General features: G+C 50.2%; 1 protein-coding gene across 3 annotated transcripts in view; it reads left to right on the forward strand.

Annotated features, from left to right (window-relative positions):
• LOC309364635 (uncharacterized protein) overlaps positions 1 to 12073 on the forward strand; it is a 33051-nt gene extending 20978 nt beyond the window's left edge. The window contains exons 1-3 of one of the 3 annotated variants that reach the window (XM_081902319.1): positions 4933 to 5368; positions 7289 to 7462; positions 9964 to 12073. In XM_081902319.1, coding sequence (XP_081758445.1) covers positions 7363 to 7462; positions 9964 to 11672 — 1809 coding nt within the window. In that variant the 5' untranslated portion in view covers positions 4933 to 5368; positions 7289 to 7362 and the 3' untranslated portion in view covers positions 11673 to 12073. Of the gene's footprint in view, positions 1 to 4932; positions 5369 to 7288; positions 7463 to 9963 lie in introns of those variants that run through there. The other 2 variants (XM_081902321.1, XM_081902320.1) reach the window with 2 other exon arrangements.
• The last annotated feature ends 325 nt before the right edge of the window (positions 12074 to 12398 follow it).

The following is a 12398-nucleotide window of genomic DNA, read 5'->3' on the forward strand; positions in this document are numbered from 1 at the left end:
TTCGGGGTGAGCATCGTGGATCCTAAAAAGGGCTGCTCAGTCATGGATACAGCTGCTGAGCTGCTCAACTGCCTCATTCCTTGAGTCAGAACGACTGAATCTGTATCCACCGCCCATGTGTCGGTTCATGACTAGGGGCTTCACATTCTTGCCCCCGCAGCCATTTAGTGATTGCCATGGGGGGTTGGGTTGGGTTTGGGGAAGATGCCTGTGCGTGAATTTGTTTTATGTGTGTAGATCAGTGCATGCTGACCAACGCACAGTCTTCGCAGTAGGGCTCTGTTCTGATGGCATGAGTAGTCACGACGAACTGGTGGATCCTATCTGCTGCAGCCTTCATCCGCCTTCAGAGCCCTTGTAACACACTGCTTGTTATCACCCGCCTGTTCTGCCGTTGAGGACTTCTTGGATCATTCTTTGTCTAGCTCCTTCCCTGTTATGTACTAAGCTTGGATGCTAGAACAATAGGCAAGTAGGATCCTAGAATGCAAGAACTGATTGGCTTGCAGGAAAAGACCAACCAGGCTCTAGGAGGGAAGCAGAATCAGCCAGTCAGACGGGACTCATTGTGTAAATAATGTATATAAAAGCCTGAGGTTTGGGGGGAAATTCAGTCACTGTTTTACAAGCTGCAATAAAGAGCATGAAATCACTACAGCAGTGTTTCCCAACCGGTGTTCCGCGGCACACTAGTGTGCCGTGAGACGTTGCCTGGTGTGCCGTGGGAGGGAGGCGGGCGAGTCGGGCGGCCTTTTCCGAGGTGCGCAGGCCGAGTGGCGGCCGGTGAGGGGCGGGCAGGAAGCAGCCGGGCAGCGGAGCTCCTCCCGGGCCGGACGGGGAGGGGCTGCGGGGACTCGCCCCGGCGCCCCGTCCGCGCCTCCAGGTGAGGCGGGTGGCCGGAGGGCTCGGCTGCCCTGACCGACCCAGTCGCCAGTTCCCGCTTGGCCCTTCCCGGAGGAGCGCCTCACGCGCCCCTCGCGGAAAGACTTCCTCGGGAGTAAGCCCCACCCGCCGCCGCTGGAGTTGCTGCCGGGAGGAGGCGGCTTTCCCCTCGGCGGGGCGGGGTGCGCTTGGCAAAGAGGAGGCGGCCCCCCACTTCTCTTCAGGCGCGCTGCTCTTCGCTCCGGGACCAGAGGAGTGAGGTGCGCGGCGGCGGCGGGCGAGGTTGCGCCGGGTGGAGGCCGGGCGACCCGGGGCTGCTCCGAAGAGGCGGCTCTGCCGGGCGAGGTAACTCTTGGGAGCGGAGCTTGGCGCTTCTCAAGCCACGCTTGCTAATTTATGAGCAGCCACATTAAAATAAATCCCCGGCGCGTCTTTTCGGATGCCCTCCGCTCTCCATTTTCACTCCCTCGTTGGATTCCCCTCTCCCAGCGCAGAACCAGAAAAGTTGACATTTCTTCCCTCTCACCCTCGCCTTTTGTGGAAACCTCCCTTAGCGGGGTTGCTGTCTGAACAGACAATTGTTCCAATTTCATTTTGAACAGTAACTTTAAAATTAATGTGCCTTTTCCAAAATCTTTGGCTCCGAGGTGGTTAGTTCATTTTGGCATGCGGAGTGACCTGCTTATTTATTGGCGGCCGTGAGGGTGAGGATAAACGGGGAAACCTTCCTTCCCCCCATTCCAGCTTTCCCCTGGCAGTTCTAATGGTGGTGTGCCTCGAGATTTTTTTCATGAAACAAGTGTGCCTTCGCCCAAAAAAGGTTGGGAAACACTGCACTACAGGACTCTGAGCATATTTAATTTTCTTTGACCTTACCGCCTTGGCTGAGCCTGCTGGGAGTACGAGATTCCCAACCGCTTCACTCACAAGGGTCATAGGAATGTGCAAGCCCATTCACCATGACAAGTGAGAGAACTGAGATAGATTGTACTGAGCCCTGGTCTCATTAGCGTTCCACCAAAAAGGCTCTGGTTGAGGACAGCTGGATATGTTTTGGGCCAGGGACCTCCAGTAGGTTGCTGTTAGATGAGCGTCACACTCATGGGGGGTGTATTGGAAGATAATTCCCACAGATAAGAAAGGTCACAGACTGTTTAGGGCTTTAAAGATTAGCACCAAAACATTGAACCTGATTCGATACTCCAACTGGAGCCAATCCAGCTGATGAACAACCAACTGAATGTGGGCTCTCCACAAAGTCCAAGTAAGAACTCATGCATCTGCATTTTAGACCATATGGAGTTTCTGGAGCAGTCTCAAGGGTAGCCCTGCATATCTCTCTCTCTCTCTCTCTCTCTCTCTCTCTCTCTCTCTCTCTCTCTCTCTCACACACACACACACACACACACATTTATACCCTGCACTCCCCGGCTCAGGTGTACAGCAAGTTAAAGTAGTCTAGTCTGCAGGTGACTACTGCATGGATCACCATGGCTACGTTGGAAAGGGACAGGTACAGTACCGATTGCCTAACCTGACATAGATTCAAAAATTCCAGTTTGGCTACATTTGTGACCAATGCCTCCATAGAGACAGAAGCATCCAGGATCACAAAGGGACTCCTGATGGCAGCTACAGGTGACTATTGCGCCCCATGAAGAGCTGGGAGCTGGCAAACCGAACTGAAATCATTCTGGCCCAGCCATTGGGCGCCCATCTTTAATGGATAGAGATTAAGCCGACTCCATTTCCTCCATCCCAGCACACCCACCTAAAAATTGGCCAATATATCCAGGGTAGCATCTGGCCAGGGCCATGAAGCAGTAGATCCATGATGTTTGTGGTCAGATCTGTGGTTATGTACAAGATATTTGAATAAAGGGTGAATTTGGGGTTCCCCAATGCAAAAAGTGTGATGATCCATGAGGATCCGTGCTTCAAAACCACGTTTTTGGTCCATGGTGTTGCCAGGGAGCCGTGGATCCTAGTTTTTTTGTGGTGCGGGCTGTGGCCCTGGCCATGATGTGTGATTTGACGGTGAGTTTGGGTTGGCCCAATGGAAAATGCGTGAGGATCCATGAGGATCCATGCTTCGAAACCATGTTTTTGGGCCACGGTATGGCCAGGAACCCGTGGATCCGAGTTTTTTTCAAGCCCGATGGCATGAAGTGTGATTTGACAGTGATTTAGGGATGGCCCAGTGCAAAAGTGTGAGGATCCATGAGGATCCGTGCTTCAAAACCACGTTTTTGGGCCACGGTATGGCCAGGAACCCGTGGAACTGTGATTTTTGTGGTGCAGGCTGTGCCCCTGGCCATGATGTTTGAACTGATGGTGACTTTGGGCTGGTCTTGTGCAAAAATCATGAGGATCCATGCTTCGGAACCACGTTTTTGGGCCACGGCATGGCCAGGCAGGCGTGGATCCGAGTTTTATGTGGTGTAGGCTGTGCCCCTGGACATGATGTGTGATTTGATGGTGCGTTTGGGTTGGCCCAATGCAAAAAGCGTGAGGATCCATGAGGATCCGTGCTTCAAAACCACGTTTTTGGACCACGGAGTGGCCAGGAACCCGTGGAACTGTGATTTTTGTGGTGCAGGCTGTGCCCCTGGCCATGATGTTTGAACTGATGGTGACTTTGGGCTGGTCTTGTGCAAAAATCATGAGGATCCATGCTTCGGAACCACGTTTTTGGGCCACGGCATGGCCAGGCAGGCGTGGATCCGAGTTTTATGTGGTGTAGGCTGTGCCCCTGGACATGATGTGTGATTTGATGGTGCGTTTGGGTTGGCCCAATGCAAAAAGCGTGAGGATCCATGAGGATCCGTGCTTCAAAACCACGTTTTTGGACCACGGAATGGCCAGGAAGCCGTGGATCTGTGATTTTTGTGGTGGATGCTGTGCCCCAGGCCATGATGTTTGAACTGATGGTGACTTTGGGCTGGTCTTGTGCAAAAATCATGAGGGTCCATGAGGATCCGTGTTTTTTAACCATGTTTTTGCGCCCCTGCGGCGCCACGAAATAGTGGATGCGTGATTTTTTTGATGCTGTCTACAGAGTAAGACATAGTCTACAGTATCATGGTGGTTTTATTTAATTTGAATGAAAAAATCATATGAATTCACGAGGATCCGTCTAGATCCGCCTTTTACCTTTTTCCTTCAAGAACATACCAGTACAAGCAGTTGTGGCATTTCTGTGCACTCTGGTTTTCACCAATGTACCCCGTGTGCGGTTGAGTCCTGCGGGCCACGTGACCCGGAAAAGCTGTCTGGGGACAAACGCCAGCCCCCTCGGCCTGACAACAGAGACGAGCGCCCCAACCCCACAGTCGCCTTTGACTGCATGTAACCGTCCAGGGGTCCTTTACCTTTTGAATATCCCAGTGTTATTGTGCATGGGGGGAGGGTAATCTCCTGCGCGGGAGGGGCTTCATCCTGCCAGGCAACCCCTGCAGGTGTTGGGTTCCCACTTTGCAGCTGGATTGCATAGATCCGGGGCCCAGTAAGGGCCCTTTTTGGGGCCCCCTCCCTTCCCCATCACTGCATCTTCATCTCTCTCTCCTCTCTGCCCATCCGCCCCCCTTGCTCGCTCCTCCGGGAGTCTATTTCTGCGAGTCAGGCGGGGGTGCCATGCCCTCTATGATGGGGGGGCAGTTCTTCCCTGTTCAGTTCTTCCTGTGCTGGACCCCCAGGGATCCTGCACCTCAGCCCACAAGGCCCCTTTTCTGCAAGGTGCTTCTTTGGCCACTTCTTCCCTGCCTCTGGTTTACAGAAAGCTGCCAAATCTGCACATGCCCAGAGTAAGGAGGATTTTCAAAACTGTGGTTATGTTTGTTGGTTGTGGGGGAAGAAAGGGGGGGGAGCTGTCTGCGGACAAAGGTCCAGGGGTCCTTCGCCTTCGCCTTCCCTTTGGTGGGCATCACACTTCAGTTTCCGCCAAGGGGCCCCTGGGGGTGCAGGGCAGGGGAGCATCTCTTGGCCCCCCAGGAAAAGAGAAACGTGTGTGTGTGTGTGTGGAGGGGGGGAGACTTCCAGGATGTACCCTGCCGGTGGGTCCCAGGGAAGGCGCTTCCAGGAAAGCCGCTTTAACATTCAGGTTTTTAGTCATTTCAAAGTTGGGATCCAGATGCACACGGCAGAATGGTAACAAGGAACCCCCACCTCCCTTGTCGTCAGTCAGCCTAAGATGGGGGGGGGCCTTGATGCAGAGTCCTTGGCCCAGATGGAGAAGGGAGCGCAGCCCTAGAGCGCAGAAGCAGGCAGGGAGAGGGAGGGAGGGTCTGGGCGCCCTCGGCTTGCCAAGGGTTAAAAGGAGCAGAGCTGGATTCCTAGAGAGGACAGGAAGGGGAGGGCGGTGGGGGGGGGGGCAAGGTCCTCCCCAGCAGAAGCCCCTCCCTGCCCAGTCCCTTCCTGCCAGCAAAGAGGAGGCTGCTCTGTCCTCTCTGCTTTGCAAAAACTTCCTCGGTGCCCCTCCTGGAATCTGGTGAGTCTCTTCTCTCTTCCCCCTTGGGGTGCAGCGGGGAGAAGGGGGTCCCAGGGCTGCAAGGGAGGAGGGAAGGGCCCCCCCCGTTCAGCTCATGCATGGGAGGGGGGGAGGGAGACCCCCAAGTCAGGGGCTGAGTGTCTGCAACTCTGTCCTTCCTTTGGATCAAGATGCCGCCTTCCTTTTTGGGGAGGAGTCTTTGGGGCAACAAAAAGAGGGCATGCAAATAAGCCCCCTTCAGATTGAGGGGAAGGTCGCATTTCATAACACAGAGAAGCATCCGAGGAAGGAGACGCCCTGTGGAGTGGGGAGATACAGCCCCCCCCCCAAGTGTAGAGACTGGAGGGGAGACGCTCTCCCACCATCTACCCAACTACAATTCCCAGAGTTCCCTGGCAAGAAGGGGGGATTGGTGACCACTCTGGGAATTGGAGTCTTTGGGCAGCAGGGCTGAAGCTGTCTCCTTGCAACTCTCAGGGTCCTGAACCAATTCTGGCTCCCAGGATTCTTGGGAGGAGTCCCTAGGGCCGGGTGAGATCTGGTTTCCAACCTTGTTAAACATCTGCCCCCTCCCAGCAGAGCAAGTGCACAGACTGGCATGTGCCACTCTTGGGAGCAGGACCTGCATCCAGCCTTGCTCAGCTCAATATTTTTAGGAAGACTCATGCCCCTCCTGCCCTGGCAAGGCACTGGGGTGAAGCTGCCACCGCCATCAAAATCCTGTGTGAATAATAATAATAATAACAATAATAATAATATTTACCTGCCACTCATCTGACTGGGTTTCACCAGACACTCAGGGCTGCTTCCAGCACATATAAATATACAGGGCTGCCTTCAGGTGTCTTCTAAAGGTTACATAGTTACTCATCTCCTTGACATCTGATGGAAGCGTGTTCCACAGGGAGGGGGCCACTACTGAGAAGGCCCTCAGCCTGCTTCCCTGTAACTTCTCTTCTTGCAGTGAGGGAACCACCAGAAGGCCCTTGGTGCTGGACCTCAGGGTCCAGGCTGAAGGATGGGGGTGGAGATGCTCCTTCAGGTATACTGGACCGAGGCCATTTAGGGTTTAAAGGTCAGCACCAACACTTTGAATTGTGCTCGGAAACATACTGGGAACCAATGTAGTTTCTTTAGGAGTGGTCTTACATGGTTCCAGCAGCCACTCCCAGTCACCAGTCTGGCCTCCACATTCTGCAGAACACTAAGTGAATGACACAGAAGTTGCTGCAGACTAAAGTTAGAAAAGCTTTAATTGCTACAAATGGAATAAGGAAACATGATAAGAAATTAAGGGAAAAGATGGTGTTGACCTGGAGTGGTTACAAAATTTCTGGTCTCTCCCTGAGTGCCACTGGCCCTGCTCCAAAGAGAGCTTCTCTAAAGAAAGCACAACCAAAAATCACTCCATTTTGCGTGAATAAGGAAAATGAGGAGGTGGCTAAGAAACAGCAGGAGCCAGATTCTATTCCCAACCTTCTAGGGTCTCTCAGCAGCTCTAATGATGAGCAGAAAGAGGTTTGGGGCCCAGCCAGCTCAACTGTTAAGGCATCTCTTGCATTGAGTCGTGGGGGCACCTACATGTAATAGCTACTCGGCTGTATTCTGCCCATGCTCTGGGGTTCCAGTTTTCAGGTTGGGGACAGGATGGTGCCTGGTTTTTGCACCTAGTTCTATCCATAAGCCCCACTGAGTTCAATGGGGTCTATTCTCAGGTCTCTACTATGCAGACCATGCCAGCCTTATGAAGTGGGGTGAGGTGCAAACAGATTAAATGGGAATCACTGGAGATGTTTCAAATGGGGTTTCTGTTGGGAAGGGGCTGCCCCATTTGTGCTTCTCCAGGAGCAGGGGAATATCTAGGGCAGGAGAATCCCTGCAGGGCCTCTGAGGCTCCCTTTGCTTCTTCCTCTCTCCCAGGACCCTGCAGCTTGTGGTGGCTTCTCGACTCCTCAGGAAGGATGAAAGAGACTTAATCTGTAAACCTAGCGAGGATGGAAGGGGGAAGATGGACAGTTGACCTGGTCAGGTTGTCTCCTGCATCCCTCCTCACAGCCTCTGAGCGTTCCCTCCCAGGGACCTCCGAGGGATCTGGTGAGTCCCAGGGGAGGGGAGATGGGGACATGGAGGGATGGAGCCGGAGAGGTACTGGGGCTTGCTCAGCTTGGGGGTGGGATGAGGCAGGCAGGCGGATGGAGATTGAGAAGGTGGGCACCTTTTTGGGCTCCTCCACCTGCCTTCCAGCGCCTTTGACATCTGCAGGCAATTTGAGCCAGGAATACGTCACAGCTCACCGGCCACCGTGATGTATTGGCGCCAGTACTGTGCTCTGAATGCCCTACCAATGTCAGAGAACTCACTGATCCGTCGTGCAGCACTAGAAGCCATGATTCTTTAAATTACCTGATCCTAATTTCAGGATTGACTGCAGATGGGGCCAGTGTGTTTCGCCTTTTACTTTTCTTTTAGGAATAACTTTTCATTTTCTTTTAAAAACAGGGATCATATAAGACTAATATATAATACAAATATGTAGACTGAGTCTTCTCAGTCTTCTCATATGATTCTCAAAACTAGTAGAAGTAATTTGCAGGAATGTCTATAACATATGGTTCATCATTAGTGGTCAGTGTAGCAGTTCTGAGTTCATGAATTGGTTTAAATTGGAGGAGGAGAGATAGGAGAAAACAGAGCAACAGAACAAATCACTGATCCATCGCGCAGCACTCGAAGCTGATCCTAAATTCTTAAATTACCTGATCCTAATTTCAGGATTGACTGCAGATGGGGCCTTCGTGAGTTGCCCCATTATCTTTTCTTTTTGGAATAACTTTTTATGCTTTTAAAAACAAGGATACAATAAATGATACAAATATATAGACTCATTCTTCTCATGTCATTTGTATATCTCAAAACTTGTAGAATAAATTTGCAGGAATAACATGTCGTTCCTCGCTGGTGATCAGTATATGAGTTCTGAGTTCATGAATTGGTATAAATTGAAACAAAAAAGGGTAAACAGCGGAGAACAGAGAACATTCAACTTCGCATAGTCGAATTCCTAGTCAAAAGCTCTTGTGGCCGTTGGGCTTAGATTAAGTGTGAGTAATAGTCATTTTCCATTTTATGTTACCAATTAAACTATCCTTATTTTTCCGAATATCAGACGCACTTTTTCCCCTCCAGAAATGAAGAGGAAATGTTTGTACGTCCTATGGAGCGAATGCAGGCTGTCGCTGAAGCCTGGAGGGCAATAGGGGTCGGTGCGCAGCAGGGGTTGGCGCTGCACACCCGGGCTTCAGGCTGCTGTCCGGGAGCCTTTGGAGCCCGGCGGGAACTCCCGCCGCATTCAAAAGGCTTGTGGATAGCTGCCTCTTCTGGGGGATGGGGTCGCTCAGGCTTCCCCCGCCCCAGCCCCGCAGCTAAAAACGAAGCCAAGAGAGCAAGCGGGATCCATCCCGCTCGCTGTCTTGGCTTCTGCCAAAGCCGCCCGCAGCCTCTCCCCGCTGGTGAGTTTGCGTGCGACTAAAGAGGAAGCCAAGACAGCCAGCGGGATGGATCCCGCTCACTGTCTTGGTTTCTTTGCTATTTGGGGCTGGGGTGCCCCAAACTAGGTGCGCCCTATGGTCCGGTGAACCCTATGGAGCGAAAAATACGGTATACAGAGTTGGTTTCCTCATGAAAATGAGAGGAAATTCAATGTGAAGAAATATATTTAGAAAAAAGTTTAAATTTAGACCAAATTTAGATTGAGGGAACAGCTGATGGGGAGTGTGCAGGTGAAGACCAACAGCATCTGGGATTCTAACATCCACATCGTGAGCCCTGAATGGAGGGACATCAACTGTTTGTGAATATTCTTTGTCTAGTCATGCCTTTTTAAACAAATTCCAGGCTTGGCTGAACCACCCAGGCCTTCTTAAATGTGGGCTTGAGAGTTTTTAGGGAAGTTGAAGTAACTTCTGTCAGGTTTGTTGTTTTGGCTTCTGTTTGCATTTGATTGACCAAAGAGATGACTGACCTTGCATATGGGGTGGATTCCAGGATTGAGCCAAATCAAATCTATCCCAAATAAAAGGCAAGCAGTATGTCAGTTAATACCAGCCAACAAAGGCAGTGAAAACTATTGTAAGGCCTCACATCTAACTTCAGTCCTTCCTTTATCACAAGCATTCATTAAATTTGTTCAATATTGGATGTGAACCACGTCCCCTTTGCTCTGAGTGGGGTTGGGGTCCGGGGCAGCAATGCAGAGTTAGCATGACTTACCCTAACATGGCAGTGCATTGCTGGGGGAGGGCTCAGGTGGTGGGTTTGATGGTTCTGTGTCATCTGAACCCTGGTCACAGTAGGCAGGCAGTGGCGCCCCATTGGTTTCAAGAGAATCAGGCACCCCTCAGGCATGCTCAAGTGTTAGGGGGTTGAAGATGCTGCACATCTATAATGGCGTTAAGTTAGACTTCAAGGCTGTCCTCTTGAGGCTGAAACGGAGCACTCTCAAGTCACTTGGTGAGATGAGGGGTGGGGATCTTTGTTCAATAATCTGGAGCTCCATTTCTTCCTGAGGCAATAATTATATTCTCTCTTCATTGCAGATGGTGATGAATGGGAAGGGAAGAACAAGGGGGACCACAACAGAATCCACATATCAGAGAAATCAAATAAATATTCAGAGGATGGAGAGAACATCGGCCAGAGCTCCCAGTCCACCTCCCATCAACGAAAGAGCTTCATTCGTAGGGTTAGCCTCACTTCACAAGGAAGAATTCACAGAGGAGAGAAATTGTATCACTGCAGAGAATGTGGAAAGAGCTTCAATAGGAAGGACATTCTCACTTCCCATCAAAGAATTCATACGGGGGAGAAACCCTATCAGTGCCTGGAATGTGGGAAGAGATTCAGTCACAGGCAGAGTCTCACTTCCCATCAAAGAATTCATACGGGGGAGAAACCCTATCAGTGCTTAGAATGTGGAAAGAGCTTTAATGAACGCATACATCTCACTTGCCATCAAAGAATTCATTCAGGGGAGAAACCCTATCAGTGCTTGGAATGTGGAAAGAGGTTTCGTCAGAATGGGAATCTCACTACCCACAACAGAATTCATACAGAGGAGAAACCCTATCAGTGCCTGGAATGTGGGAAGAGATTCAGTCACAGGCAGAGTCTCACTTCCCATCAAAGAATTCATACGGGGGAGAAACCCTATCAGTGCTTAGAATGTGGAAAGAGCTTTAATAAACGCATACATCTCACTTGCCATCAAAGAATTCATTCAGGGGAGAAACCCTATCAGTGCTTGGAATGTGGAAAGAGGTTTCGTCAGAATGGGGATCTCACTACCCACAACAGAATTCATACAGAGGAGAAACCCTATCAGTGCTTGGAATGTGGAAAGAGGTTTTGTCAGAATGGGAATCTCACTACCCACAAAAGAATTCATACAGAGGATAAACCCTATCAGTGCTTAGAATGTGGAAAGAGCTTTAAGCAAAGCGCACAACTCAGTTGCCATCAAAGAATTCATACAGGGGAGAAACCCTATCAGTGCCTGGAGTGTGAAAAGAGCTTCAGTCACAGGCATACTCTCACTTCCCATCAAAGAATTCATACAGGGGAGAAACCCTTTCAGTGCCTGGAATGTGGGAAGAGCTTCAGTCAGAGCAGCAATCTCTCTTCCCATCAAAAACTTCATAAAGGAGAGAAATCCTTTCAGTGCTTGGAATGTGGAAAGAGCTTCAGTCAGAGGCAGGGTCTCACTTCCCATCAAAGAATTCATACAGGGAAGAAACCATATCAGTGCTTCGAATGTGGGAAGAGCTTCCGTGACAGCGATAAGCTCACTTCCCATCAAATAATTCATACAGGGGAGAAACCCTATCAGTGCCTGGAATGTGGGAAGAGCTTCAGTCGAAAGGACAGTCTCACTTTGCATCAAAGAATCCATACAGGGGAGAAACCCTATCCCTGCTTTGAATGTGGAAAGAGTTTCAGTCAAAGCCCCCATCTCATAATCCATAAAAGAATCCATACACGGGAGAAACCCTATCAGTGCTTGGAATGTGGGAAGAGCTTCAGTCAACGCCCCCATCTCATAATCCATAAAAGAATCCATACACGGGAGAAACCCTATCAGTGCTTGGATTGTGGAAAGAGCTTCAGTCAAAAGGCCACTCTCACTTCCCATCAAAGAACCCATACAGGGGAGAAACCCTATCAGTGCTTCGAATGTGGAAAGAGCTTCAGTCAAAGCTCACATCTCACTTCCCATCAAAGAATTCATTCAGGGGAGAAAACCTCTTAGTGTTTGGAATGTGGGAAGAGCTTCAGTCAGAGTGCCACTCTCATGGCCCACCAAATAATTCATACAGAGTTGAAAGCATATCAGCGCATGGAATGTGGATAAAATTTCACTCGTAAAAAAGTCAATTCAAGAACTCACAGCAGGGTGAATAATAGAATGGTAGATTCGGAATCTAGTCCAACCCCCGCCAATGCAGAAAAAACCTCATTTCAAGCATCCATGACAGATGGCTATCCAACTTCTTCTTAAATACCTCCAATGAAGGAGAGTCCTCTCTCTTCTGAGGGAGTTCCTTTTCACTGTTGTCTCTTACTATCAGAAAGTTCTTCCTGGTCTTTAGGAGGAATCTCCTTTTGTGTTGCTTGAATCACCTCTTCAGATTCCTTCATGACCTTGAGAAAGACTTGGGAAATGATCTATAATGAAATTAAGAAAGTCCTTAAGTGGACGTTTTCCAAGAAACCAGAGGCCTTTCTCTTGGGTATGGTGGGCCAATTGGTACCGAAGAAGGATAGGACATTTTTTATGTACGCCACCACAGCAGCAAGAATTTTACTAGCAAAGTATTGGAAGATGCAAGAACTACCCACCCTGGAGGAATGGCAGACGAAGGTGATTGAATATATGGGACTGGCAGAGATGACCGGCAGAATCCGCGACCAGAGGAAGGAGGCGGTGGAGGAGGACTGGAGAAAATTTAAAGTGTATCTTGAGAACTGTTGTCAA

Source organism: Podarcis melisellensis (assembly GCF_964234715.1).
Source record: "Podarcis melisellensis genome assembly, chromosome: 2".
Lineage (NCBI taxonomy): Eukaryota > Metazoa > Chordata > Lepidosauria > Squamata > Lacertidae > Podarcis > Podarcis melisellensis.